Source organism: Gopherus evgoodei, chromosome 20 (assembly GCF_007399415.2).
Source record: "Gopherus evgoodei ecotype Sinaloan lineage chromosome 20, rGopEvg1_v1.p, whole genome shotgun sequence".
In the NCBI taxonomy this organism is placed as follows: domain Eukaryota; kingdom Metazoa; phylum Chordata; order Testudines; family Testudinidae; genus Gopherus; species Gopherus evgoodei.
In genome coordinates, this window is record NC_044341.1 from 8,843,115 (window position 1) to 8,870,618 (window position 27,504).

The 27,504-nt window shown below is 45.4% G+C and overlaps 1 protein-coding gene across 1 annotated transcript in view; it reads right to left on the reverse strand.

Annotated features, from left to right (window-relative positions):
• The window catches only part of RUNX3 (RUNX family transcription factor 3), a 116,286-nt gene extending 90,188 nt beyond the window's left edge, over positions 1-26,098 (reverse strand). Inside the window, 2 exon segments of the mRNA XM_030539279.1 lie at positions 25,613-25,753; positions 25,991-26,098. Coding sequence (XP_030395139.1) covers positions 25,613-25,670 — 58 coding nt within the window. The 5' untranslated portion in view covers positions 25,671-25,753; positions 25,991-26,098.
• Between the last annotated feature and the right edge of the window lie 1,406 nt (positions 26,099-27,504).

Genomic DNA, 27,504 nt, shown 5'->3' on the forward strand with positions numbered 1-27,504 from the left:
CAGTTCTGGTTACAGTTCCTGATCCTACAAACAGGCACATGCGTAATTTTATTTAGTCCCATTGACTCATGTGCATTTTCAGCACTGAGCTCCTACGGAGACATGTGGAGAAGGGGTCTGAGCAGAGACCCGGGACCTACATGTTCCTTCCTTCTGATCTTGATTCCCTGTACTGCCTCTGGCACCATGTAACCTCCATGTAAGGAAGCACAGGAGGGCTACAAAAGATCAATGTTTAGTTCCAGTCACATGTCATGAGGCAGGGGTATGAAACATTGCCCCCACGTCACATGGCAGAGGTCAGCCTCGACTTGGTACAACCCGTGCCTCAGTTTCCCCAGCAGCAAAATGGGGGAGAACCCTCCTTGACTGACATGGAGGCTTGTGGAGAAGTTAATTACTCAAGGATGCAAAGTGCTGGGGGAGTGCAAGGGTGTTATTATTCCTAAAAGAGGATTGCAATGTATTTCTGGTTTTATTCATTTATATGAGTATTTTAATATTTGTATTAAATGGATTTTCCCCCAATTTTTGTTCCTTTTTTTCCTGGTGATCATGGAAAGCCTCTTCCCGAGTCAGATTCATCCCATTAACAAGGCTTAATTTTTCTTCCTAGAGCATGATTCATTTCAACCTCGTGCACCATAGGTGTACAATAAAATGGCAAGTCCTTGAGCTTATTAATTATCTTGTCACCCCTCTGCCGAGCAGCAGCAGATTTTGGAGCACTGTAGGTTGTCTCTTCATTGGAGGAGAAATCAGTGACATACAATCTGGGTGTATTCTTAGAGCAACTTGTTTTAGACTACATACAGCAGTCCTTGAACAGGGACGGTCACAAACAGCATGCAGGCAATGCCCTCTTTCAAGACTCTCAGCTATAACACTGATGCCCAGTTTCCAGGGAGCAAGAACTGACTCTAAAGAGATTAAAGCAGAGATCAAATTTCCCTGCTGCTTGCCACAGCTCCCCAAAAAGAAACAAAATCACAAAACTTACAACAACGCAAGCATTTCTTCAAAACTCGATCAGTGCACCAACACTAAGAACTTGCAAGACTCTGTTTACCTGTGTTTACCAGCTTCATCTGGTAAGTCCCGTCATAACAGTATTTACACAGTAACCAACGGCAGCCTAGCATTTCGCAGACAAATGAAAGTCACAATCTCGCCTCCAAGCAACTTACAACCTCAGTCCCACATTGTGAACCACACAGGTGGTCCCCTGCACCTGCGCAGACCCTCTCGGAACTCTGGTTCCAGGCCCTGTGGTGCTCCATACACAGGCACAAGAGACTGAGCCTGCTATGAATAATTTTATTAACGTCCTGGCTGGGTTTGCAAGCTCAGGCTGTACAAGCCCAACTTTGCTCCCATCAAAGGTAAAACTTTCAGTGACTTCAGTGGAAACAGGATCATGCCTCCCAAATAGATCTGCTCTTCTTGGCACCATCCAGCACACAAACGTATTATTAAGTCCCTTGTGTTTATTTTGTTCCCATAACTGTAGTGATTATTGTAATATTTCAAGAGGGTTGGAGAGTACCCCAAGCACTCCCTGAAGGCTTATTCTCAGATAGAGAGGATTTGGCAGGGAGGGTTCGCCAATAAACAGCTGAAAACAGAAATTAAAGGCTATTCCAGCAAATTAATCCGTATAAACTATCAGTTACTTTGGCGCGTTCTTACCTCCCCCACAGGAGCATTGTGAGGACTAATTGGGGAAAGTTGTAAATCTGTAAGAGCCCCAGGTACTGTGTTACACATCCTGGAACGGAGTGGCGTGCTCAGTTCTCAGTCGTTCTGCTTATCAGTGCTGTGCCCACAGAGGGCACTTTTTCTGGATCTCAAACTGCTTTACAGATATGGCACTCCTGCAGCCCAGGTCAGTACCATCACCCCCCTTTTACGCACGAGGAACGGTCAGTGATCAGTCCCAAAGAACAGAGTGACGCAGCAGCAAGGCTGGGAACAGACCCAAGGGAAGGACTGCGGTGTCTTGCAGCTCTGCAATAGCCATGAACTGCAGCAGTTGCTATTAGTATTGTGCTGTGCAATAGCCAGAGCACACACGGCACTTTACAGCTAAACATCGATAAGGGGCCTGATTCTGATCTCCCGGGCCCTGGTGGTTTTCCACAGGTATAATTCTCTTGACTTTGATGGAGTTATCTTGGATTTACACCAGTGTAAGTATGATGAGATCTGGGCCCTAAACAGGCAAAGAGCCTGGAAAACAGTATGCAGCAAAAAGGAGGCTCAGGCCCTGCGGATGTGGACTAAGCAGACTGAGGATGTATAAGTCAGAGTCAAGTCTGGTCTATTACCATAGTTCTCCTCACTCCCCCAAGTTGGTTTTGATTTTGGTAAGTTATTTTGTTAACAATAGCCATGTTTTGTCGTGAAATCACATCCCCACACAGCTAACACCACAGGCCACTTACCAAATAACCCACGAAGCCCAAGGATGACGGGGCAGCATAACCTCTCAAGCATGTCTGCTCCTGGGGATGTCATTTCTTTTCATGCCAGAACTGCCTGCACTCCACCCTAAAGCAGCCTCCTCTTGACTTATATTGTGGAGAAGAAATTTACATCAGGAGTCGTGAAACTGACTTTACAGAGAGTTTGCAAATGAATGAACAAATCCTCACAGCATCTAAAAAGTCTCCCCACATGAATAATTTTTATCTCCCTCATTTTGAGGGGTTGTCACACACTGGGTCAGCTGGTGTGAATTGGCAAAGCTCCATTGACGTACAAGGAGCTACCCCAGTTTACATCAGCTGAAGATCTGGCCCAGCGATTGTATCCCTCATTTGGGTACTGGGAAGTTGAGGAGTATGGAGACTATAGGCCACCTGACTGGAAAGCGCATCAAAAATCACTCCCACCACTAGCAATTGTTCAGGCCGTTCTCTTCAGGCTGGCATTTTATTTCCCTAAAATCAAAACAGCTCAGCGCTACACAAACCAAACCGGTAAATCAGGCCTTGCCTCCTGCTGGAGCCTTCCTGCTTCCTGCAGGTATCACTCTTATCTAAGGTCCAGCTGACGAGCAGCCTCTCAGGTTATGTCTACACTGCAATAAGAAATCCAGGGCACCAGGTCAGCTGACTCGGGCTCATGGGTCTTGGGTTGCAGGGCTAAACATAGCAGTGTAGACAGTCAGGCTCAGGCTGGAGCCTGGACTCTGAGATCCACTGTCCTGAGCCAGGGGCCACTGATCTTTTATTGCAGAAAAAACCTACCCTCCCTGGGTACAAACTCATCACTTGGGAGGCAGCTAGTCAATTGCAAAAGGGGTTGAGATGAAACCCAATTCCCTTAAAGGGCCCTCCTGCCTTGTGGCAGAGGGTGATGTTGAATGAGGCTAATTTTTCAGTATCTCCCTTCACGATCAATTTCAACAAAACACTTTTTGCTTCCCCCGCTCCATGTTGGTTGTTTTTATATTTTCTTTTATTTAATGACAACTCAAGTAATACATTCCTCATGCTCCCACTGTGCTCACTTCTTCCCAGGGGGAATGCAATCATTTCTAAATGTGTTTATATTATGGGAAATTGTAGATGCTTTGACTGTCCCATTCCCTTCAGAAATAATGTTTTTAAAAAAGGCAAGGAAGGAATGGAGAGGAAGGAGGGCCTAGCAGTGAAAGCACTGGACAGGACTCAGGACTACAGCAGGCTGAAAGTTTTTGGCCGGAACTTTTTGTCCATTGAAAAATGCAGATTTGGGTCGATCAAAACATTTTGCAATGTCATATCGAATTGGCTGACTTGTTTTGGTTGAAAAAGAAACCAACCAACAATCATTCCAAACACGTGGAAATGTTTTAATGTTCCTATTCAAAACAACTTACCATTTCCAAAATTTGCTTCTATTTTATTTTTCAACCAAATAAAAAAACTCATAAAGGAAACCAAACATTTCATTTTGGGCTGAGCAAAACATTTCATTCATTTTTTTTTCTTCAGCATTTCAGACTGGCCAGGGAACCAAAAAAAATATCAGTTTTGTGCACAGCTGTATTGAGAATATCTAGGCTCAAACCTGATTCTGCCAGACTCCCTGTGACTTCGGGCCAGTCACTTGTGGTCAGTTTGTTTTTCTCTGTAGATGGCAAGCTCATAGTAGGGTGACCAGACAGCAAGTGTGAAAAATCGGGATGGGGGTTGGGGGTAAAAGGAGCCTATATAAGAAAAAGACCCCAAAAATCAGGATTGTCCCTATAAAATCAGGACATCTGGTCACCCTACTACATAGTGCAAATAAATAAGAACTATAATGATATCGTAAGTCCCTGCCTTGTTTCTTTCAGTATAATCCCTCCCCACTCATTACTAATTCACACACTATTGTCTCTCTCTTGTTTTTCCCCGATGTTTATGCTAAACTTTAAAATCGCAAGAGCTCTCATCCCAGCGTCAGTGCGAGCTTACCTGGGTGATTGTCACCCAGTGAAGAGCAGTTGTCCACATTTTAAGCCCAACAGTTTCAAAACTGGCCATTCATTTGGGGGTAAAGAAGGCCTTCATTTTTAGGAGCCCAATTCGACCTACCTCGCTTTGATTTCAAGAGGTGTTGAGCAAGTATGGAGCAGGGGATCTTCAGCAACTCTAGAAATTAGAGCATCTCAAGACGAGGCACCCAAAATTAACGGATCCTTCTGAAACCTTGGCCTTAGCCTTTTAAACCCAGGTTAGAGTAGACCCAAAGGAGTTAATGGAGCAGGAGCAGGGACAGCAGCTGAGCTGGGGAATTTATAGCCAAGAAGTAGCACAAGTGAGAAATCTACCCTGATAAGGCTTTAAAAGACCACGGCCAAGTCTTCGAGTCTACTGATTAAGGGTGGGTGAGTATTTGCAGCCTCCGTGGGAAAGGAACTGATGGGAGGAAGTGGGGAGGCAGGGACAGCTCCAGGCACCAGCATGCCAAGCGCGTGCCTGGGGCGGCAAGCCATGGGGGCCGCTCTGCTGGTTGCCATGAGGGCGGCAGGCAGGCTGTCTTTGGTGGCTTGCCTGCGGAGGGTCTGCTGGTCCCGCGGCTTCGGTGGACCTCCCGCAGGCAAGCCGCCGAAGGCAGCTTGCCTGCCTTGCTTGGGGCGGCAGAATATTTAGAGCCCTGGGGGGAGGAACAGGTCCAGGGGAACAGTCAGGGGACTTATTGCTCAGAAGTAGCACAACGGAGACACGTTCCCCGCCCCCAAACAGGCTTGCAAACCCTGACCTACAGCCAGGCACAGGCAATAATACGACGATATCACACTCAGGGCAATCACATCTTGGTCTGTCACTCAATGCTGACCACTATTCAACATCCAGCAACCCCGTTTTCCCTCGCCCCTTGTGAGGAGAGCTACCTTGCTGCTTGGTTACCGGCTTAGCCCATGGTGCGATGACCCAGATCCTTAGAGGTATTTAGGCACCTAATTCCCATTTAAATCAATGGGAGCGAGATGCCTAAATATCTTTGAGAATCTGGGCTTGGGCTCATTAGCTGAGCACAGCCAGGTGTAGCCTGTAGCTCCCCTCCCCTACCTGCCTAACCCCAGGCCTTTGTCCTGGCACTCTGAGGCTTTAACAGATTTCTCAGACCTCCACGATCTCGAGACTTTTAGCTGCATTGCAACCATGCAAATGGCATTAACTAGAACGTAGCAGGAAGAGGGCAATGGATCTTCTCCAGAGGGCAGAAACTGAAGGGATGTGGCTGAGAGGAAATTCAAAAGGCTTTGCAAATTCCTGTTATCTACTACACTTGTGTGAGTGATTTGTATAACTGACCAAATCAGTGCAAACTGCCAGTAGTCCAATTGACTAGAAAGTGCAGTGTTGTTAGGTTCCTACATCATCCAGTCGGGGAAAAGGAGTTTTCTTCTTATAGCAGATGTACACTTAGCTCCCTGCGTTCTCACAGGCCATCCAGAATGGCAAATCAAGGTTGTCAGTCAAATATTAGTCTGTGTGTGATTAGTCTGGGCATCACACGTTACACAAACATAGAAGAAGACTCAGTCCCCACCCGTATGAGTTTACAGTATAAGACCTGGATCCAGCCAACCCTTCCCATATGCTTAACGTTAAGCGTATGAGTGTGTGTAGGACTGACACCTTGCAACAGGGCTGCTGTTCCCACTGGAATAAGTGGGAGTTTATGGCTGACTTCAGTGGTAGCAATATCAAACCCTACATCAAACTGACTGTTCACCAAGGAATGGCAATAGGCCAAAATGAGCAGAGCAAAGGGGAAGAGAGGCAGTGGGAGTGCCCATTAAATAACATTATCTGGAGTGGAGCAGATATGTCACCGGCCTGGAGGCGATACACTACAGACACGCACAGAGCGAGTCCTTTCTTGCCCGCTACACTGCTGCGCTGCTTGTGTCTTCAGAGCAAGAAGCGATGCAGATTTAATAAACGGCAATTCAACGTGTGGCTCTAATATCGCCAAAGCCTGTGAGCCACGACGCCTGCAGTGCTTACCACTGGAGCTCAGTATAACCGAGTCGGCTCACAACCGTGAGCTGTGTGGTGAGTGTCTAGAACCAACCATTCAGAGCAAACCTTATATTTGTGGCTTCGTTCTCTTCCAGGCACAAACCAAAGTACCTGCAAGTGGCTCTACAGCAATTGTAAAAAAAAAAAAAAAGACAAAAGCCACCCACTGCGGAAGCTGAAGTTACTGCAGCAGAACCCTTCTAAAAGACACGTTCTCGTTCAACCACAAGTTACTGGGCTAGACGCAGAAGTCTGGGTAGAATCTCTGGCCCGTGGAGTTCAGACTAGACAGTCATAATGGTCCCTCCTGGCCTTAAGAGAGACGGGCCAAACTCTAGTCTCTTGCTGATCTACTCTGATGTAACTCTTCTGGTTTCAATGGGTTTACTCCAGAATGAGATCAGACTCAGGCCCTCCCTATGAATTCCTAGCATTACTGGAGTCAATGAGCCACATGCATTCATCCGGGCAGTGGTTTGGGGCCTTTATAGAGAGCATTCCAAATACAAGGCTACTCTGGAATGGGCTAGTCAGAGGTTTCTCCATGAGGCCATAAATCACCTTAAATTAGGGAAGTTTGGACTGGTTTTCAGGTGGGGGGAAAAATTCCCGGTTCAGCTTTCGGCCTGGACAACAACACCCTTGCTGAACTTAGGGGGGATTCCAGACTTGAGCAATGAGCAATGCCAGGAGTTAGCTACCCAGTTGTTTTTCTCAGAACCCAGTACAGGTGGAGTTTTTCAATACTCTGTGTGGGAGTTATGTGCACCAGAAATAATAAAAAAAAAAATCTGGGTTTTCAGACAGCCCCTTCTTCCCATGTGCTGTTCTCACACTGTCTGCTTCTCCTGTCAGAGACTGATGTGTGAACTGCTCAATCAGAAGGAAGCCTGACCCGTGTGTACATGGGACCTATTCTGAGAACTTTCACATAGTTCCCATTGACTGGGAAACCACTTCCTCTGTCTGCGAGAGCAGCTACCTCATTTGGAAAGTGACTCTCGCACACAATACCGTGTTCTTTCTTCATTGGCTTGTCTGACTTGTGAACGTACCGGGACGGGGAGGGAGGGAAAAAGAGAGGAGACGAATTGACCAAACAGGTGAGACAAGAGAGAAACATTTCCAGACTAGTGACTGGTAACAGTTTGACAGCCCACTCTCTGCAGGGAAGGGGTGTGAAAGTCATGTATGTATCAGAGATCAGAAGAGGACTCTACATTGTATAGAGCTGGACTCTAAAGGCCTTTGAGTTTTTACCCAGTCTTTACTCTGGCACAACTTACTATCTATCGTAGGTGCTTACACAGCCCCATTACACAGTCCCCCATTCTTTAGTGTCACACAACCCTGTAAGGTAGGAAATTGCTACTATCCCAATTTTGGTAAACTGAGGCACAACGAGGCTAAGGGACTTGCCCAAGGTCACACTGGAAGTCTGTGGCAGAGCAGGGACATGAACACAAAATTCTGGCTAGGGCCCTAACCACTGGAACCTTCTTCCTCCCATGGACTTCCTCTTCCATTGACTTCATCTGGTGTCTTGCCTGTGCATGGACTGCAGGCTCTGGCCCACAGGTTTAATTGTTCCTGATCCATAACAGGACCTCACTCATTCTCCTCTGTTGCATTCACCCCATGGCAAAAAGCCTGGCTTTGGCCATCTTTAGGACATGCTGCAAGGCACATCTGTATTCCCAGGCTGTCCCTGGGGTCACAGCTGTGTGGGAGGGGTGGAGGCGAGGATAAGAACTGTGTGACGAGACCGCTTAAAAGAACATTTGTATTTACAGAGCAGAAGCTCTCAAGAAGTGCTTGGTGCTTTGCAGACAGCGGTGAAGAGGCAGTCTCTGCATCAAAGAGAGGAAGGATGGTCCAGGAGTTAACGCCCTAGCCGCAGATCTAGGTTCAATTCCCTCCTCTGCTACAGACTTCCAATGTAACCTTGGGCAAGTCATTTAGTCTCTCTAGGCCTCAATGCCTCATCTGTAAAACATGGATAACAGCATTGTCCTACCTCACAGGGGTACTGTGATGACAGACATTAATGAGCATAAGGCCCCAGGATACGACACAGTGACGGGGTCATCTATGCACCGTAGGCAGACAGACTGAGCTCTGGACAGGCAGTGCTGTGGATTAAAGGACCTCTATCCTGCGAATCTTTTGGGAATTTCAGGCCCAGTCAGTTGTGGCCATGCCCCTTGGGGAGCCATTTACACCAATGCAAAGGGAGTGTGAAACACCCTCACATCACTTTGCACTGATGTTAACCGCGGCAGACGGAGCAGGGCAACACTGAACTGGGCCCTTGGACCAAGATTTTCAAAAGCTACGAGTGATTTTGGGGGCCTCCATTTAGAGCCCAGCTAGACAGGCCTTCAAGGACCCTGACTTTCAGAAAGGGCTCTCCAGGGTGTGGTTAGCTCAGCACTCCAAAGCAGTCGGCCCTTTTGAAAATCACAGCCTGTGTACATGGAGTGTTTTGGTAAGAAGTTACGTCTCCAATATCTCCTGTTCATAACACAGTTTGGGTGTGAGACAGTGGGCCAATGCCACAGGGCTAGGCATGGCAGAAAACCCTGGAGCAGTAGGTCAGACAAGAGGGAGATGAAAGCCAAAATAACTACTCATTTCTATTTATTTATTATTATTCAGCTCTGCCCAAGCTCAATCTGTCCATGGTACATATATGGCACCCGTCACTGTGTCGTCTGCTAGGGCCTTACCATTATTAATGTATTTGTCAACACAATACCCCTGTGAGGTAGAGACCAACACAATATCCCCATTTCACAGATGAGAAACTGAGGCACAGAGAGACTAAATGACTTGCCCAAGGACACACTGGATGTCTACAGCAGTGGTTCTCAACCAGGGGTTCACATATTATCCCTGGTGGTATGCAGAGGTCTTCCAAGAGGTACATCAACTCATCTAGATAGTTGCCTAGTTTTACAACAGGCTACATAAAAAGCACGAGCGAAGTCAGTACAAACTAAAATTTCATACAGTCAATGACTTGTTTATACTGAGCTATACCCTGAAATGTAAGTACAATATTTATATTCCAACTGATTTGATAATTATACAGTAACAATGAGAAAGTCAGCAATTTTTCAGTAATGGTGTGGCTGTGACGCTTCTGTATTTTTATGTCTGATTTTGTAATTAAGTAGTTTTTTAAGTGAGGTGAAACTTGGGGTACGCAAGACAAATCAGACACCTGAATGGGGTACAGTCATCTGGGAAGGTTGAGAGCCACTGATCTACAGCAGAGCAGAGAGATGTTTAAAAGGTCCTGCGTGTTGCCCTAACTCTGTCCCCATCGCAGTTAATTGTAAAATGGCCAATGAGTTCGGTGGCAGCAGAGTTAGACCAGTGCTGAGTGCATTTCGGTCCATTCTAATATATATTGATCCTATAGGTAGCAGTAAGCATATATCCTGTAATTTTAGTAACACATACATTTGATGATATTTGCAATGGGTAACAATATGCTGGCAGTATAATTTACTATTTACTGGCTATTTTGTATAATGTACACAATGGGAATATGTTACATAGGGTGAAAATGATTTGTGCCTCTAATGAACTGGCTAGAGTGTATGTGTCACCCATTGTGCTGTCCATGATGGAGTAAGGTCTGCTCAGCTATGCATCAGAGCCCCAACACAGGAAGCAGTTAATGGAGAGTCTCCTTTGATCCAGCTAGTTAGGGTTTGAAGTGAGATGTCTGGATCCAGAGCCAGATCTGACTTTCCAGGGGGTTTAGATGCTGGAGGCTCCAATTCATGCCTGTTTCTAATAACAGTGCTCTCAAATCATGATCTAAAGATGTGCTCTGAATCCAGGCTAGGGGTGCTTACTTCAGGTCTCCTGATGCAGATTCCACAACCTCCCTAGGCAATTTATTCCAGTACTTAACCATCCTGGCAGTTAGGAAGTTTTTCCTAATGTCCAACCTAAACCTCTCTTGCTGCAATTTAAGCCCATTGCTTCTTGTCCTGTCCCCAGAGGTTAAGAAGAACAATTTTTCTGCCTTCTCCTTGTAACAACCTTTTATATACTTGAAAACTGTTCTCATGTCCCCTCTCAGTCTTCTCTTCTCCTGACTAAACAAACCCAGTTTTTTGAATCTTCCCTCATAGGTCATGTTTTCTAGACCTTTACGATAACATGGCTTCCAGGTAACATGGTAGCATCCATCAGACATGAAGAAGCAGGCAAGGTTAAAGAGAATTGATTCACTGACCACATTCTGAGCTTTTATCTTCGGCTGAGTCATTTGCTGAAGGGATTTTGTCTCTCAGACCATTTTCATTAGCTTCCTGGCTAAGGTTCTGCCTATCTATATGCCTTTTTGTAACATGCAAATAACAAGCAGATCCTATATGTCTGCATGATGTGAAACACATAGCTGACATGTCTCAGACTGCAGTAAGCATCAGACAAAATAGCTGCATTTTAGTGAAGTTGGTGTTAAAGGAATAAGTACTATTTATCATCCATGAAATCACTGTAAAAACCTAAATGAAATCTAAATTCCTCCTCGGCAGATTTTGCCCAGGGAAAGGACTATGCCTTTAATGAGACAACACTGCTTCCCTGGCCTAACGATATCATGATAGAATATTATGAGGTGTGAAATTAAAAATGTCCCTCAAATCCCTCTTTAGTAATCCCCTCTGACATGCAGCCTAATGCAGGCAGATGTGAGCTACATTGTACATGCAAAGAGAAATGTAGCAACATGTCTGTACTACTGCAGCCACGTTCTGCCTTCTTCCCATTAGTGATTTACCATATCCACCTGTTGCATCTTGTCATTAACCAAGCTTGTATGTCCACTGAGGCAGGGCCTGTCTTTTTACTACATCTTTGTACAGCACCTGGCACAGTGGGGTCCCAATCACTGACTCAGGCCTTTAGGATCGTCTGTAAATAATAACTAGAGCACTTTCTTCTCTAACAGCGGCTCCCAGTAGCAAAATACTCTACACGTTATCCATTGTGATGTTGATTGTATCTGGTTTCTTAAGACCCATCTGTGGCTGGGACTTAAAACCAGGAAGCTGGCCATAATAATTAAAGATCACATGGGTCTCTTGTTAAAAAACAAATAGATATTAGCCTAGTGTCCTAGCCAAAAGACATGTCGGGGGGCACCGAAACTATTTGTAAATTTGAGTCGAATTTGACTAATAATTTTGGCCAAAACAAAACAAAAGGATTCCCCTTCCCAGAAATGTCAAAATAGTTCATTTAAAAAATATCACCATAAGCCCTTTTGAAAATGTGGACTCGATTCAAAGTTCCAAACATTTTGTTTCAAACCAAATTAAATATTTTTGGATTTTCATTTCGGCGAGAGAATTGGAAAAATTCAATTTCTGTTTGAAATGAAACTGGGTTTTGGTGTTGTTGTTGTTTTACAGTTTGGCCACCATTCTGAAAAGTCAATGATTTGCTCAGCTCTACTTAGGAGTCGGGGGTGGGGGTGGGGAATTTAGAACAGAGAAGGTGCCCAGATGTTTCAATCTGCCTGCAATGATTCAAATGGGCATGTCCCCCAAATTTAAGGCTGATTGTGCAAATTGCCATTTGAATACTTTCACTCTCGTTAGTCCTGGGAACGCACCCTGGACACCAGTAGAGTGGTGTTCTCCATGTGCCATTTGCCCTGCATGACTGGTGGATCTTCCTGGGCTTTGATGTCAGGATTCCCTGCCCACACTTGCCCTCTGACGTCAGTCTCTCAAACACTCTGTGCCTCTGTGTAACCATCTGTAAAATGGAGGAGTCACCAGTGTTTGTTGAGCACTTTTCGAGCCTCAGATGAAAAGAACCACAGACGTGCAATTGCATGACCACTCTCCTTCTCTGCCCTTTGCCTCATTAGTGACCAGCCCATGCAAGGTTTACAAGAGCAGTAGCCTTTTTGGGAATGGCATTATAGAGCTAAGGTAGGTGAGGTAATTAATATCTTTTACTGGACCAACTTGTTGCTGAGAGAGATGAACTTTTGAGCTAACACAGAGCTCACAGAGCTTCAGGACCTGAAGAAGAGCTCTGGGTCAGCTCAAAAGCTCCTCTCTCTCACCAGCAGAAGTCGATCCAGTAAAAGATATTCCCTCCCCTACCTTGTCTCTCTAATATCCTGGGACCAACACTGCTACTGCACACAACAATGGCAGCTGCATTGTCATTTAAGGGATTGCTCATGTCAGATGAATGTTTGTTTCATGAAAACTTTCACAGCAAGTAGCTGTTTTGCATGCATGGCAATCGGCGAAGGGTTAAACCGCCACTCTGCTCTCACTAATCACAAGTGGAAAACTCAGTTAGACACATGCAGCCGGGGGCTGGAACAGTTTTTATAGTGGAAGTGCTGAGAGCCATTGAACCAAACTGTAAACCCTGGATATAATAGAAACCACTTCAAGCCAGGGGGTGCGGCAGCCCCTCCAGCCCCCCTAGTTCCAGTGGCTATACTCACAGCTGGCCTGTGCCAGCCAATTTGGGCTCATGGGGCTCGGGCTGCAGGACTGTATCATTGCTGTGGAGACTTCCAGCCCAAGCTCTGGGACCCTCCCACCCCTTAGCACTAAGGTCTGATCCTCCACTGTTGCCATCAATGGAAGTAGGAATGGGACCTCTATGGCGCCTTAGAGAACACCCCAGTTTAACTCCTCCTTTCTCCAAATCTAGCTCAGTTTCCAGGCAAAAATCTTCTCTCTGACCTGCCTCCCAGATTGTTAAATGCCTGAGGCAGTTCCTGTGTGTGGCGTGACCCCAGGATGTGCGATTAGATTCCCATCAGCTGCATACTGACTTCAATATGTCTGCTGATGGTCTAAGAATTCAGCACCTGTCGAAGTACTTTGCTGAATCAGGGTCTTAGAGTCATTCATCCCAAAGAGCTTAACAACCTACACACGGGAGTCATTTTCCCCACCACTGAATTGCAGCCACCTCTGCCTTGAAACACAGTAACTTTTTACACCCCATGTGCCGTCTTCACTGCTATGGTTCCCTGGATTCGAGCCAGTTCACGGGCCTACCTGTATACAGCGTTTGCAGTAGAGACATACCCTTTGTTAAATAAACAGCAAAGACTTCAAGATGCGGCCCACTGAATTAGCCTTTGGTAGCATGGTCTCAAAACACGTATTTGGGTTCTGTCATTTAAAGGGTTCCTCACTTCTTTTGTGACTGTGGGCAAATCACTTAATCTCTCAGTGCCTCAGGAGCTGTAAAATGGGCATAACACTCCCTTTGCCTTGTCTATTTAGATTATAAACTCTTCAGGGTAGGGACTGTCTCGTTATGTGTCTGTACAGCACCTAGCACCAGAAAGCCTGATCTCAGCTGCAGCTGCTAGGTGCTATTGTAAGACTAATAAATATTGGCCATGGAGATCAGATTTCAGGATCGGGGCCTTCGATTGTAAGTGCCTCAGATCCGGGAATGCATGTCTCCTTCTGCTCTTAGTTGGGACCTCTGAGTGAGACTATAGTAAAATAATACACAATGCTTTCCAGGATTTTATGACATAAATTAAACACGAAGAGAAAGAGACCAGTTTAGCTCTGCCACGTGAGGAGATTCATGTAGGTGCTATTTAGAATGTGGAAAAATATTCTCCTTTCTTTTAGTTCAGAGAAATACTCCAGAAAGTCTTGATGAAACCACAGACATTTTCGTCTGGAATCTACCCCTATCGTACATTGCATTATAGATGAGTCATTCCTACACTCCCATCTTCCTCTGCTTTGAGATGTGGCGTTTCACATAACGCGACAGGAGAGAGAGAGAGAGAGAGAGAGAGAGAGCAATATTGTCAGGGTTACAGTTTTCCGTGGTTAAAAAGCAACACAGAAATCCATTAAAAGGAAAAGTTTGTAGAGCAGGAATCCTGAGGTGGTGAATTACGGGAAGATTATAAAATCAAAAACCTCTGCTTGTGCTGAAGTGGACATTGGCTCCAACCTACAACAAATGAAACAAGTGGGGCATTTTATCACAGCGCTATCCCATGAAACCGGAAATAGTTCTGTTCAAAGCAAGCAATCACTCAGCTAGACTTGGCTTAGGGCAGTGGTCCCCAACCTTTTTGTGGCCAGTGGCACATTCATGTTTTCAGAAGAGTGTGGCAGGCGCCAACAATTTTTCAAGGCTTATTTTGTATTTGTACATTAAATAATACAAAAAACATCATATTTAATATTACATAATATATGAATCAAGAGAGAAGAGAGAAGCCGAAGAGAAGCCGCGAGGACAGAGAACACTGGCACCCGCAGCCCCGGAGTACTCTGTCCCCGGCAGGCATGGGGCCGCGGCTTCTCTCCCCTGCTGGGCACTAGGCGGGCGCACATAAATGCCCTGGCAGGCACCATGGTGCCCGCGTGCACCACGTTGGGGACCACTGGCTTAGGGAATAGGGCAGGGCGCTGGCATGGGAAGGAGAGAGGTTCTGCAATGACCTTGGGAGCACGGGAACTTGTTGGCCCATCTGGAGAAGAAGAATGGCCTCGGTAAGCCACTGGAGTGTGAGTCAAATTTGCATTTGCCACAGACCCCTTCCATATGGGGGCAAGATATTTTCCCTCCCTGAGCCTCAGTTTGCCATCTATAAAATGAGGCTGACAATACCTCCTTCATCAGCCTTGTTTGCTCAGATTGTAGAGACCATCTGTCACTAGGTGCGTGGACATCAACTAGCATTGGGGGGCCCATCTTGGCCTTACGACCATACCAATGCATGGTTGTTATGGGACTTCCCGGAGAGTTGAGGATGCTCATCATCCCCCATGCTAGGGCCAATAATGAACTCTGATGGGTATCTCCTGCCATCATTTCCTGGTTTGGATCTGGAGCATGGTTTGGCGTATGGACTGCTGCTTCCTAGCCCCTCAATGGCGTGTTTTTCAGAGTGTCCTTTCAGGGAGACTGTGGTGCTTGTGATAGGCTGCGCTGCCTGGACGCACCCAGAGAACGACATTGTGTCTATCTGAGAGACAATGTGGGCAAGGGACTATCTTTCACTGGACCAGCTTCTGCTGGGGAGAGACGCCCGCTTTCGAGCTGACAGAGAGCTGCGGGAGATCCTCAGACATGAACCCCAGCTTGGAGAGACCCTCTCCAGCGCATGATGGGGAGCCAGTGACCAAAAGCAATGAAGGGGAGGGAAGGAAAGAGGAGTGAAGGACAGAAAACAAAGGGAGGACATGGGATATTTTATACTGAATGGCTGCCCTGGACATTCCCCCTCATTTTACAGCAGTGCAGGGGGTCTCAAACGTCACTGCGTTGGGGCCCCCTTCTGACAACAAAAATTACTACATGACTCTGAGTTGGGGGAGGCAAAGCCTGAGCCCACCCAAACCCCCACTGCCCTGGGCCGGGTGGGGGGGGGCAAAGAAGCCAAAGCCCAAGGGCTTTAGCCCCAGATGGGGGCCTGTAACCTGAGACCCACCACCCAGGGCTGAAGCCCTTGGGCTTCGGCTTAGGCCCCCAGCAAGTCTAACACCACCCCTGGCAACCCCATTAAGACAGGGTCACGACCCACAGTTTGAAAACCTCTGTTTTATAGGAATTATTGGTTCCTGGCTCTGCCTTTGGTTTGCCGCCAAAAATGAACTGGCTAAAATTTCCATCCACTGGAACATTACAAACCATCGCTGTCCTCTCTACTTGTGCGTGGCCTTCCCATTTATTTCCTAGGCTTCACAATTCTACCCTTTTGCGCCACCCACACAGATACCGCTCTGACGTCTCCAAGGAGAGCGTGGACGGAGTAGCACACGATGACTAAGGGCTCAATTCTGCTCGTCGCTATCACAGTTGAAATCCACAGTAGCACTGCTGGAGTCAGCAAAGTTACTCTGGATTTACGTCCCATGTAACTGAGAGCAGGATGTGACCCAAACCAAGTGGCACGTTGGCCTACAAGTGTTTATTGAATGACCGAGACCACAATCTCTAGAAAACAGTCATTGTGAAACCTCTGACTAATCTGCTCTGGTCTGTTCCTTGGTGTAATTTCAAGTTCAGTGACATTTCTGACCTTGCAGAGAAAAGACGAAGAAATAATGGCTCATCTGGTGCTTTGGGTTGTACTCGTTCCCAAGGCAAGGGAATGAACGACCATGCTAATATATTGCTAACACAAGAGAGACCCGAGGTGTGGAAATCAGCTCCGGATTTGAACCTGAAATTCACCCCAAATGTAGGGGCGTTTGCTTTGGATGCTCCAATTTAGGTAATTACAGAGCTAGGCTTGTACTACAAAGTGGATCCAGATCCGGATCTGCAGCTAAAACTGCTGCAAAGTTTCATCAGCTGCAGACCCATTGTTCCATTTCAAACTCATCTCTTTTGGCTAGAAATACAGCTGACTTACGCTCCTGGGGGCTTGTTGTTTTTGCTGCCTCAGCAGTCCTGTCTCCTTGTATTTTAATAAAACCACAGAAATTAGAGATAGAAAAGACCTATCAGGTCATCTGATAGGTCCTTCTTCCAAGCAAGTGCAGCATCGTCCCCTATTGTACAATGGGATTTCCCTGACTTCCTTCGGGAGGCTATTCCACAGTTGAGTAGATTTTGCTCTAAGGAAGGTTTTTTTTCATGATCAGAGTCATCAGTGGGGAAGATCTGGTGGCGAGATATTCAGGGGGTCCAGCAAACTCAGTTCTTTTGTCTGAATCACTGAATTGGATAGGTGCTCGAGAACGTTCTCGTCTTCTAGCCTCCATGATGGGGAAGACAATTTTCTCAGAGATGTCCCAGAAAATGCTCCTGAAGATATCAAGAACGCTTTGTGCAGGGCATAGACTTCCTTGGGCGATGATGAAACAGATCAAGACAGCAAAACCAAGATATTTTTGGGCACCACTCTCACTCCAAAAAAAAATCACAAATGTTTCCTGGCCCCGGTGGAAGCAGTTACTTGGAAGCAGATCAAAACTGGCGGCCCATTTGATCTGTTCCTGTCAGATCCTTCTGGTGGGTCGTGATTTTTTTGTGCCTGTTGCTCTGTGGCCTCTCTGAGGCAGAACCTTCGAGTTTCATAAGGATAAGGCAGTTAAGGGAGGTTGCTCTTGTTCTCTCCTGAGGCATCTGACATAGAGCCCTAGTTGTTTACAGATGTGTCGAGAGGGCGGAAGTGTTCATGCTAATGCAAGAGACTGAGCCAGGATTGTGGTGAACAGAGCGATCAAAAGGAATATTCCAGTTCAGCACCTTCTCCCCCCGTGCCCAGGGTAGTGGCTTTGGTCAAATAGGGTGGTCTTTCAGCTCGGACAATTTAGGAGCAGTTTAGAAATAAAATCAACAAGGAGTTATTAGATTCAGGGCCAGGACTTTAAATTGCTGAGGTTTTTGAATGGGGGAGGGTGTGTGTGTGGGGGGGGTAGCTTCTCAATACACTGTTAGGGCCAGCATATTGCTGGAGTCTGGAACCAATTTACTGGCTTTCAAGTGGTCTCCTTTCAGAATAGCAGCAGACCTGAAACTCTCGGGACACCTTGGTAAGACATGCCTGGTGAGGAAGTCAGTTGCCTCTTTGTCCCGGGGGCTCACTCTGCTTTGGTTCTTTCCATTTCTTTCAACAGAGAAAAGGGTTTTAACCCCTAAGTGATCAACACTAACAGCCGGTGAATGGGTTGGTGGGAGTGGTAGAGGGGCCTGCACGCTTAGACCGCTTTGCAGTGGGTTTTACTGTCAAACAGACATGACTGGAAGGAGTCTCCCTGACACAGAGTCCACAGGGCTTCCCTCAGTCCAAGTCTGCAACAGAAGCAGGGAAAGGCCCAGTTTGTTTCAGCTCAGGGGAAAACGAAGATCTGAAGCATGGTTCAAAGTTCCAGGTAGGAAGAAGAACCAAAGACCCTTTCTCCTGGTTCTCCTCTCTCAGCTTCATCCTTCTTCCCAGGAGCCAGCCTTCCTTAATGCCTGCAACAGTCTGCAGTTTCCCACAGCGCACCCTTAATGGTGCAGTGGGGATTAGTTCCCCAGCCCTACCATCCTGCAGCCAAGGCAGGCAACACTGAGTCTTCCTCTAGCCAGAGGGACAGGATTAGCCCCTTCTCTGCCAATCTGTGTGTAATAAAAGTGTGACACACGGGATTGCCGGTAAAAGACTGAGATCTTGGTTTCCTGGCTCCAGTCACATGACATGGGACACAGTTGCTAAGAAGGCTCTGATCTCTATCATATGACAGGGGTGAGCACACATTAACCGCTGAAGCCTGGCGGTTGGGGTACACCCAACCCATCACACAGAGCATGCAGTCTGTTTTTGGATTATTACTCTCTGCAGCAAGCACTGGCTCACGGAGGATTTTCTACTTCTCCCAGGTTAGACAGGACATTTTAATGGATAATACTGTAGAGGGTGGAAAGGACTTGTAGGTCTCTGGAAAACCAGAGCCCCATAAACTAGGAAGGCAGCGTGAGAGATATCGCTGGAGATGGAGACGGGGTGAAAGGAGGCATGCGTTATCCTCGGGGTTGGGTGGGGGCGCCTGATTGTAAAGGGGAGTCCTAGCCTAGGGCGTTAATCAGAGTGGCCCTTCCGATTTGATCAGGATGGTTAAACGGGACACTGTTGCAGATCCAATACTCGTACAGAGTGGGAAGTCATTTGTACCGGTATTATACCATGTTGTGTCCCCTGTATTCCTGCATTTCTTCTCTGTTTTAAGTTCTGTGTCTGCCTAGGTATCTGTTTAGCATCAGAACATCCCTACAAGCTCAGTCAGTATTAGACCCATTTTGCAGATGGGGAACTGAAGCCCAGAGAGATTATTAAGGAACCTGCTCAAGTCAAACAGGAAGTTTGAGAATTGCACCCTGATCCTTGTCTCCCTCTTGTTGGCTGCTGTATTTTTAACAGTTCTGTGATACGGCACCGCTGATGACTCTAATTCGTATGACAGTAGCAGCTAGAGGCCTCTCCCGAGATCTTGGGCCCATTGTGGTAGGTGCTGTACATACATAAAGTAAGACATGTCCCTGCCCTGAAGATCTGACGATCTAAATAGACACAGGTGGGAAGAGAAACTGAGGTGCAGAACCAAGAAATGTCTTATGCAAGATCAACGGCTGAGCAGGGAGTAGGACTCAACTCTTCTAAGGCCCTACCCACTAGACCACGTTGTCTCAGTAAATGTTGAAATTTTATATAGGTTTGGTTGCACAGATAAAACTCAGCCTTAAACTCCCAGCAGAGGAACCAATCCTGCTGTCCTCACACAGGCAGACCTCAATTGAAACTGAACTCATAGAGAGTTTCCTGGGGAAAAAGCAGCAGGACTGGGCCTGCAGTGTAAAAGGACCCAAGGTAAGCCACGATATGTTGTTGAGATTTAGGAGACTCACAGGGGGGGCATGTTGCAGCTGGGAAGATGATGGAAAGAAAAATCATAATTTTCTTTTCACTGGGAAACGTACAGATGGCAGCGTTTGACCAGCCACTCCTTTGCATTACTAGATTTACGGGGCCAAGTGACATTTACTGGAAAAATATAAAACGCCAGTGATCTGAAAACTAAGCCTGTTCGTGAACTCAGGATCATCCTAGATGATTTGCAGCAGAGCATGCTGCAGGGATACCATGCTCAGAGCTGGGCGGCTTGGAAGCCAAGGATGGCGGGAAGCCATTGGTTCAATAGTATGTAGAGCTACTGACAATTTTGCGAGCTAAGAAATGGAGTGAATAAGCACATTCCTGACATCCTTGAAGTCAGCACTCACCAGCAACCGCAGGCAAACTCTGGCCTCAAGCACCCGTTTTAAAGTATCCATAAGGACTTCTCGTATATTACAGTTTCGTGTGTGCTGCAGTCATGCCAGCTTCCCTAAATCCTGTGTCACAAGTTAGGCTCATTTAGTACTCTGATGGGAGATGTTTAAGCAACGTCTCCAGGATGAGGTGTCAGTTACCATCAATAATTTGTAGAATGGAAATACTGAGAAACCCTAGTGGCAATCAGAGCCACTAGGTGTTGTACAAACACACAGAAAGAGATAGTCCCTGCCTCCTACAACCAAACAGGCAAGACATAGGAGATGAATTGACCAACCTCACAGCATGGGGCAGAGCTAAGAATAGAACCCAGGTGTCTGTGAGGAGTCCGAGCTACTAGACCACATAGGTGAGCAAGAGATAATCTCACTGAGCCAGTGCCTAACCAGCAGGGTGCTAGGGGTAATACTTGAATTAGGGGAGGAAGTTTATCCTTTTTCAGGTTAAAAGTTAGAGTCTGGCAAAGCCATCCTCACCAAATCAAAGCACTGGGGATGAGGATGTATATGCTAGCGTCTTTGTGGCCCTTAAAGATCCCATGGTATTTTTTTGAAACAGCAGGTGCTAAACCCCCTGCCCTGGCCCAATTTCAGCCCTGGTAATTTCATTCCATCTCTCTAAATTCCCTTCCAAACTGCATCAGATCTCTCCCGCACTTCCTGTGCTCAACCATTGGATAGTGTTGCTGTTCACAGTTCTTTGCGTTGCTGTAGCACCCAGGAGCCGCAGTCCAGGACCCCACTGAGAGAGTTTTGGACAAACATGGAACAAAAAGTCCCTACCCCCAAAGAGCGGCCGGAAGAGGAGAAGCCTTTGTTCAGATGAGTCTTGTAAGGCTTAGCTAGTGTACGTCAGAGCTTCTCAAACTGGGGGTCGGGACCCCAGAGGGGGTCGCGAGGTTATTACATGGGGGGTTGCGAGCTGTCAGCTTCCATCCCAAACCCCGCTTTGCCTGCAGCATTTATTATGGTGTTAAATATATTAAAAAGTGTCTTTTATTTATAAGGGGGGGGTCGCACTCAGAGGCTTGCTATGTGAAAGGGGTCACTAGTACAAAAGTTTGAGAACCACTGGTGTACATGAAGTAACTCAAGAACCTCCAGTGAAAGGACAAAGCGAAATCAACTACCTTTAAGACCCACCTCTGTGAAGCAACGGAGTTTTGCTGGCCCTTTGGACGATGGCTCATGACCCATTTCGCTGTCTATATTTAAACTGCCTGGTGGGCACTAATTCCACTGAAGCCCCTGTGGAATTGAGGGTGCTTGGGAAGAAATTAGGCCCAGGTTATCATTTCTCAAGCCTTTGCCAGCATAACACAAGTATTGATTAATGAATGTGACATTTGTGGCTGGATGAGCTACGCTCATAGAGGTGGACTGAGATGCCAACGGGATAATGGACTTACTTAAAGCAGTTTCAAGATCAAATTACAGTGGGCGATGGTTCTTGTAACCAGCCACAGTCCTCAGTGTCAACGGCCTTGATGAGTAACACAGATTGGAGAAAGATTCCCTCCAGCACAGTTTAATAACTCCTCTTCTTCATGAGAGACATGGAAAACACTCTGTGTTCATGTAACACCTACGGAACAGAAAGTATTTGCGGGGGCAAAGAAATCCAATCTTCCCCATATGCCTCACCTCCCCTTATTTCATTGGGAGCTTTGATTATTCATGGCACGCAGGAATGAACTATTAGGCACTAGACGTCAATGGGGTCACTCCCAATTTAAACCAGCAAATTTAGGAGCAGAATTTGGCCGTGTAGTATTGGTCAGATTTTCAAGATAACCTAACATGCTACTTATTTTGGTGACTGTGTGGGAGCTGAAGCTCAGATGCTCAGAGGTATTTAAAAGCCTAACACATATTGAAATCAGTGGGCATTTGAGGATCTCGGCACCAGAACACTTATGAAAATTTGGCTGTACCTCTCCTATATGCATATTTCTCCTTTCTAAGCAAGAGTGAGGCAGTCTCCGACTTTGCAGGAGTGTTCTGCACCTTCATTACATTTCACTCTGGATTTATGTGAAGAGCTGGGCAAATTATTTGTAGGAAAAGAGTTTCTCCTATCCAGTTAGTTAGTCAGTCATAGACTCATAGAATATCAGGGTTGGAAGGGACCTCAGGAGGTCATCTAGTCCAACCCCTGCTCAAAGCAGGACCAATCCCCAACTAAATCATCCCAGGCAGGGTTTTGTCAAGCCGGGCCTTAAAAATCTCTAAGGAAGTTTCTCTGATCTCAAATTCCCTCAAACAGCCCATTTTTCTAAATTAGGTTTTATATCCAAAATTGTTCACTTTATGCAATTACATTTCAGCCCCGGCCAGTTACTTGGATTGTGATTGGTTATCCTAAATCACATGGCATTGCCTCTGCTTCATGATTGGGTAAGTGAAAAATATGCAGAAAAGGAGAAGGGGGGCAGCATTTCCAGTCTGAAGAGTGAATAGCTTTTGGAATTGTTTGTTTGTTTCATTCCTTAAATATTTGTGCAAACAAATAGCCATTTGCATGGACAGGGACAGAAAATCAATCACAATATGAATGTAGTTGAATCAGAAAGCCATTTGAAATTCATATAAAACATTCGTGAATGTTTTAACTATTCACCCAGATCCAGCTATGCACCCAACTGCACTGGAAAGGACACATCTAACCTCTTAAAGAAACAAGGATTTCTTGTCTTAATCGTAAACAAATGTTTCCCAATTTGGCTATTCTCCATCTTCAGTGTAATCGTTTTTCTCTCCTCCCCATTTAATAAAATTATGTCTGAAACAAAAATGTGTATTACTTTTATGAGTTCCTATTTGTATGGAAATTGAATTCAAGATGTGATATTTCCGTCTCTCTCTCTCTCTCTTTTTTTTAATGACCGATCATCGGCACTTCTTCATCTGGCTTGTGGCGGGAAAAGCACAGATTAAAAGGACCGTGCAAATGTTTTTTATAAACTTCTCTTATTTTCTTGCCATAGGACTGCCTTTAATTAGCTCTGTGGAGTACAAAGGATATGTAATGACACCATCTCACAGCGGAGGATATAAAGATCTACTATATTTATTGCTGAATATTCACACTGCACTCCAGTACTTTGATAAGTACCAACCTTGGACCATTGTAAATCCTGGAGTAACTCTGCTGAGGTCAAGGAAACTACTCTGGATTTACACCAATGTAACTAAAAATAGAATTTGGCTCATTATTCTCACTTTCCAACACACTCCGCTCAGAAGAAAATTCAAATACAGTAAATGTACTAGGACAGATTTAATTATGTTAATCCATTTAATATCATGTAACCTTTTGGATTTTTGAACACTACGCCAAATTCTGGTCTCTGACACTGGTAAAACCCTAATATGGTCTAGTGACTTCTGTAGTATTTTGCTAATTCTAGATAACACTCAACTTAAGATTTATCCCCAATCATTTTAATAGACGGGTATCAAAGTTGATTGATTTTGACACCGTTTTCTTTCATCCGTTTAGTTTCAGTATATTGTGTTAAGTTGCTATTTGAGAATTCTTTTTTTGTAATGCTTTTATCTTTGGAATCAGCTTGAACGTCTTATCTTGTTTTAGAAATTCAGCTACAAAACAAGTACAAAAAAATCCAACAAACCCCCATAATTTACAGTATTCTGGCGTACCTGTAGTACTCTAATGTTAAGGTCTAATCCTGCATTCCAGAGACATCTTCAACTCAGGGAATTAATGAGGGATTATTTGGATTGCACAAGGAATGAAAGATTGGGTCCATCCTGGTTTTCATTCACAGGTTTTAGAACTGAGAACATGCCAAGCTCCCCAGTTCAAAGTAAGTCAGTGAGAAGACCACCTGCACATTCTTTATGTCCTGATGAGTTACGTTTTTAAAGTATTCTGTAACCAGCATCCCAGATAGCAGGACTTGCAATCGCACAAATTGATTTTGTGCAATTTACTGGATTTACAAAAGCAGGTAACGCTGAGAAACACCCCCGATTTTAGCAATATGTCACAGAGCACGAGATAGTCCCTCTACACCAATAGGCTGAAAAAAATGAGACTGTCCCAGTTTGCAGTATTCTCCCAAGTAACAGAATGACAGAATGATATGCTGGAGCCTGCTTCCACACTGACACACGGCAGAAAAAGGTGCCTTCGCCATACAACAAAAAATAAATGCAGTCTAGTTTAAATTCTTTGGGTCAGATCTTAGGCACCTTGCTTTGTTTTTATGCAAGCAAAAGTGCTGAGTGAAAACTAAGTAAGGCACTCAGATTCAAGCAACAGTTTTCACACTCGGACTCTTTTGGATATTCGTGCTGAAATTTACAAATAAAAGGCTCATTGTGTGGCCTAGTAAAGCTTTCAACCCAGTTGTGGTCCCCAGTTTATATTGATACAGAAGAAAATGAGAGCGGAAAATGATCTGACGTTTGCGCTCTGTAAACAAGACCCAATTCAGCAATGCTCTAGGACGGAGTTAAACCTCCTAATCACATGCTGAACGTTGGAAATGTAAGGTCCCTCTGTGATAACAGAAAGATATAAAGCCTCATCTTTGTGCATTTGCTGTGGGTTGGAGCAGAAAGAGTAGGTGGAATAAACGTTGTCCAAAGCAATTACATTTCTGAAGTGCCTTTCAAAAATGAAACACTAGATGCTCACACACACTATAGCAAAGTCTTTCAAGTCTACCTTTAAAGCAACCATCCTCAAACACTCTTGTGCCCTGGACAGCTAGCTTTCCCCTTAGAAACGGAAAATGTTCAGTGCTATTAACTTTTGCAGCTCTTACCTGATGACTTAAGTTCTTTCCTTTCACCTGCTGGTTATGCATATTCTAAGGCATCCATCCCCACAGTGCTTGGATACTAGCTACTTTGGCTATGCAGGCAGAGTAGGACTGAAAGAAATATAGCATATATCTAGCACCAAGCAATGCCCTCTGGACAAATTATCACTCAGTTAATGTTCACGGTCCTACAACCAATTTTATGCCAAGCCTGGTGAGTCAACAACAGTGTGAAAAAGTCATCACGAAGGAAAAGGCACATCAAAGTAGGGCCTGGACAGAAGCGCCGAGAAGATCCAGAAGCTCATCATTTCACATAGCAATGGAGTGCTCTAAGCATGGGTCACACGCACAACAGAAAACTCATCCCACGACAGCCCACTGTGTGAGCAGCTAGCATGCAACTGAAGATGTGCCAGCGAAGTTATTAAAATATGCTGCTGTTCAGTGACAAACAACAACGTTTCCTGCCTTGAAGAAGATGAAAACAAGGGCTCTACTCACCACGGAGGAAGGTTGATGAATAGGTTGCAAACGAGTCAAATATGCTGTTGGAAGCCATGACCCCAGCCCAAAATGATTCTTCGGCCAGTCCTTGTGGTTTGTTTATATTCCCCCCGCTAGTCTTGAAAAAATAAGTTTGAACTGAAATACAAAAGAGAGAGAGAGAGAGAAATCCACAAGGAAGCTAAGTGCCTGTTTGTAACCAAGAATCTGGCTTTGCCGTGCCACAGGAATGCTTAGCCACAAGTTTTTCAACAGAAGCATATGCACGCTGGATCATTAGTACGAACAGGGGGGAAGAAAACAGGGTTTGCAAAGAGATAGACAGAGGGCGGTGTAAGATATGGAGAGCAAAATGAATGAATGAATGGAACTTACCCTAGATAGACAAAAATACAGCTGGTGTTAACAACCAAGGGGGGGAAAAAACCTCCTCGCTGAGGTACAGGTACTCTTCTAAATTGGAGATTGCAGTTTGCTTGTGGTTCTGTGGTCTCCTATGAGGCCTGAAAGAGTGTTAACTCAACCCCGGTTCTGAGACAGAAAAGACTCCAGCTAGTCATTCGCTGAGTGGAAGAGGAGAGTCAGCTGACCCATGATGTCAACGGGGCATGAAATATCTTTGTGGCTTCTTCTTCTTCTTTTTTTTTTTATGGTTTATATTTATTAGTTCATGGGAGGCCTGGTTGACTCTCCCGGACCCTATGGTGAATGACATACAGAAGCAGAACTCAGAAGCATCGAGACATTTCCTTTTAATTAATTATATTGTTGCCCCAAAAGAGACAGAAGAGAGACTTCAGATTTCAAATTGGTTGATTGAAGTAATAACCCATTTACATTCAGTGGTTTTCTCCTTTTAACTGCCTTTTTCCCCACATTTACCACTTGTCTGTATCATAATTTTTAGCTGTACATGGCTTTCTAACTCCCAGCTCTCTTGGCTGATTATTGTTACTGCGTGTCGAGACTATTTCCATATGTGTGGATGGGTGGCTCTTCTTCGTGGGGATTTTATGTGAATTAGTATTAAGCAAGACACAAAGCACATGCGGCAGAATAAACATTGCTAGCTGAAGAGGAGGCACTGCAGCCATTCATCATTCTTTAAAGGTGTAAAATCGCATTCCAGGGAAAGGAAGGTGCTCAAGCCCGCAGGCTCCTGAGTCTGAAGCCCGTGCTCATGCTGGGTAGTGCTTATTCATTGGAGTCAATGTGAATGTTGCCTGGGTAAAACTGCAGGGACTGGCTCCTTGTTTTTCAAGAGTAATAGTCACCAGCTGATTATTAACGACGATGCTTTGATAGCTGCAGGTGGGTAAGTGCAAAGGCCAGATTTTCAAAGGTATTTAGGCATCAAAGCAGGTTTGGCATCCAACCTACTTAGGTGCTTTTTGAAAATCACACTAGGTACCTTATCTTCATCTTTAGGTGCCTACATCCCTGTGAGAATCTGTCCCCATGACCCACAAAATAAGGCTGAAATGGGACATAGACTCTACATTAGGGTGACCAGATGTCCCAATTTTATAGGGATAGTCCCGATATTTGGGGCTTTTTCTTGTATAGGCACCTATTACCCCCTATCCCTGTCCTGATTTTTCACACTTCCTATCTGGTCACACTACTCTACATTGGTCTTCTCCAAGGGGTAAATTTCACCTGTTCAGGAAATAAACATTCCTGGGCGATGTACGTTGGGCCATCACATTTTAAGCAAACTTCCCCAGTGATTTCCCAGAGAAGTTCTGCATGAAATCCTGTGGCACTAGATGGTGCAGGGTCATTAGTAAAAATGTAACTTAAAGATCCCTCTGAACTGGTAGCATCAACATCTGCAAGGCCTTCAAATCCCTCCTTAAAACTCTCCTTTGCCTTGATGCCTACAGAAA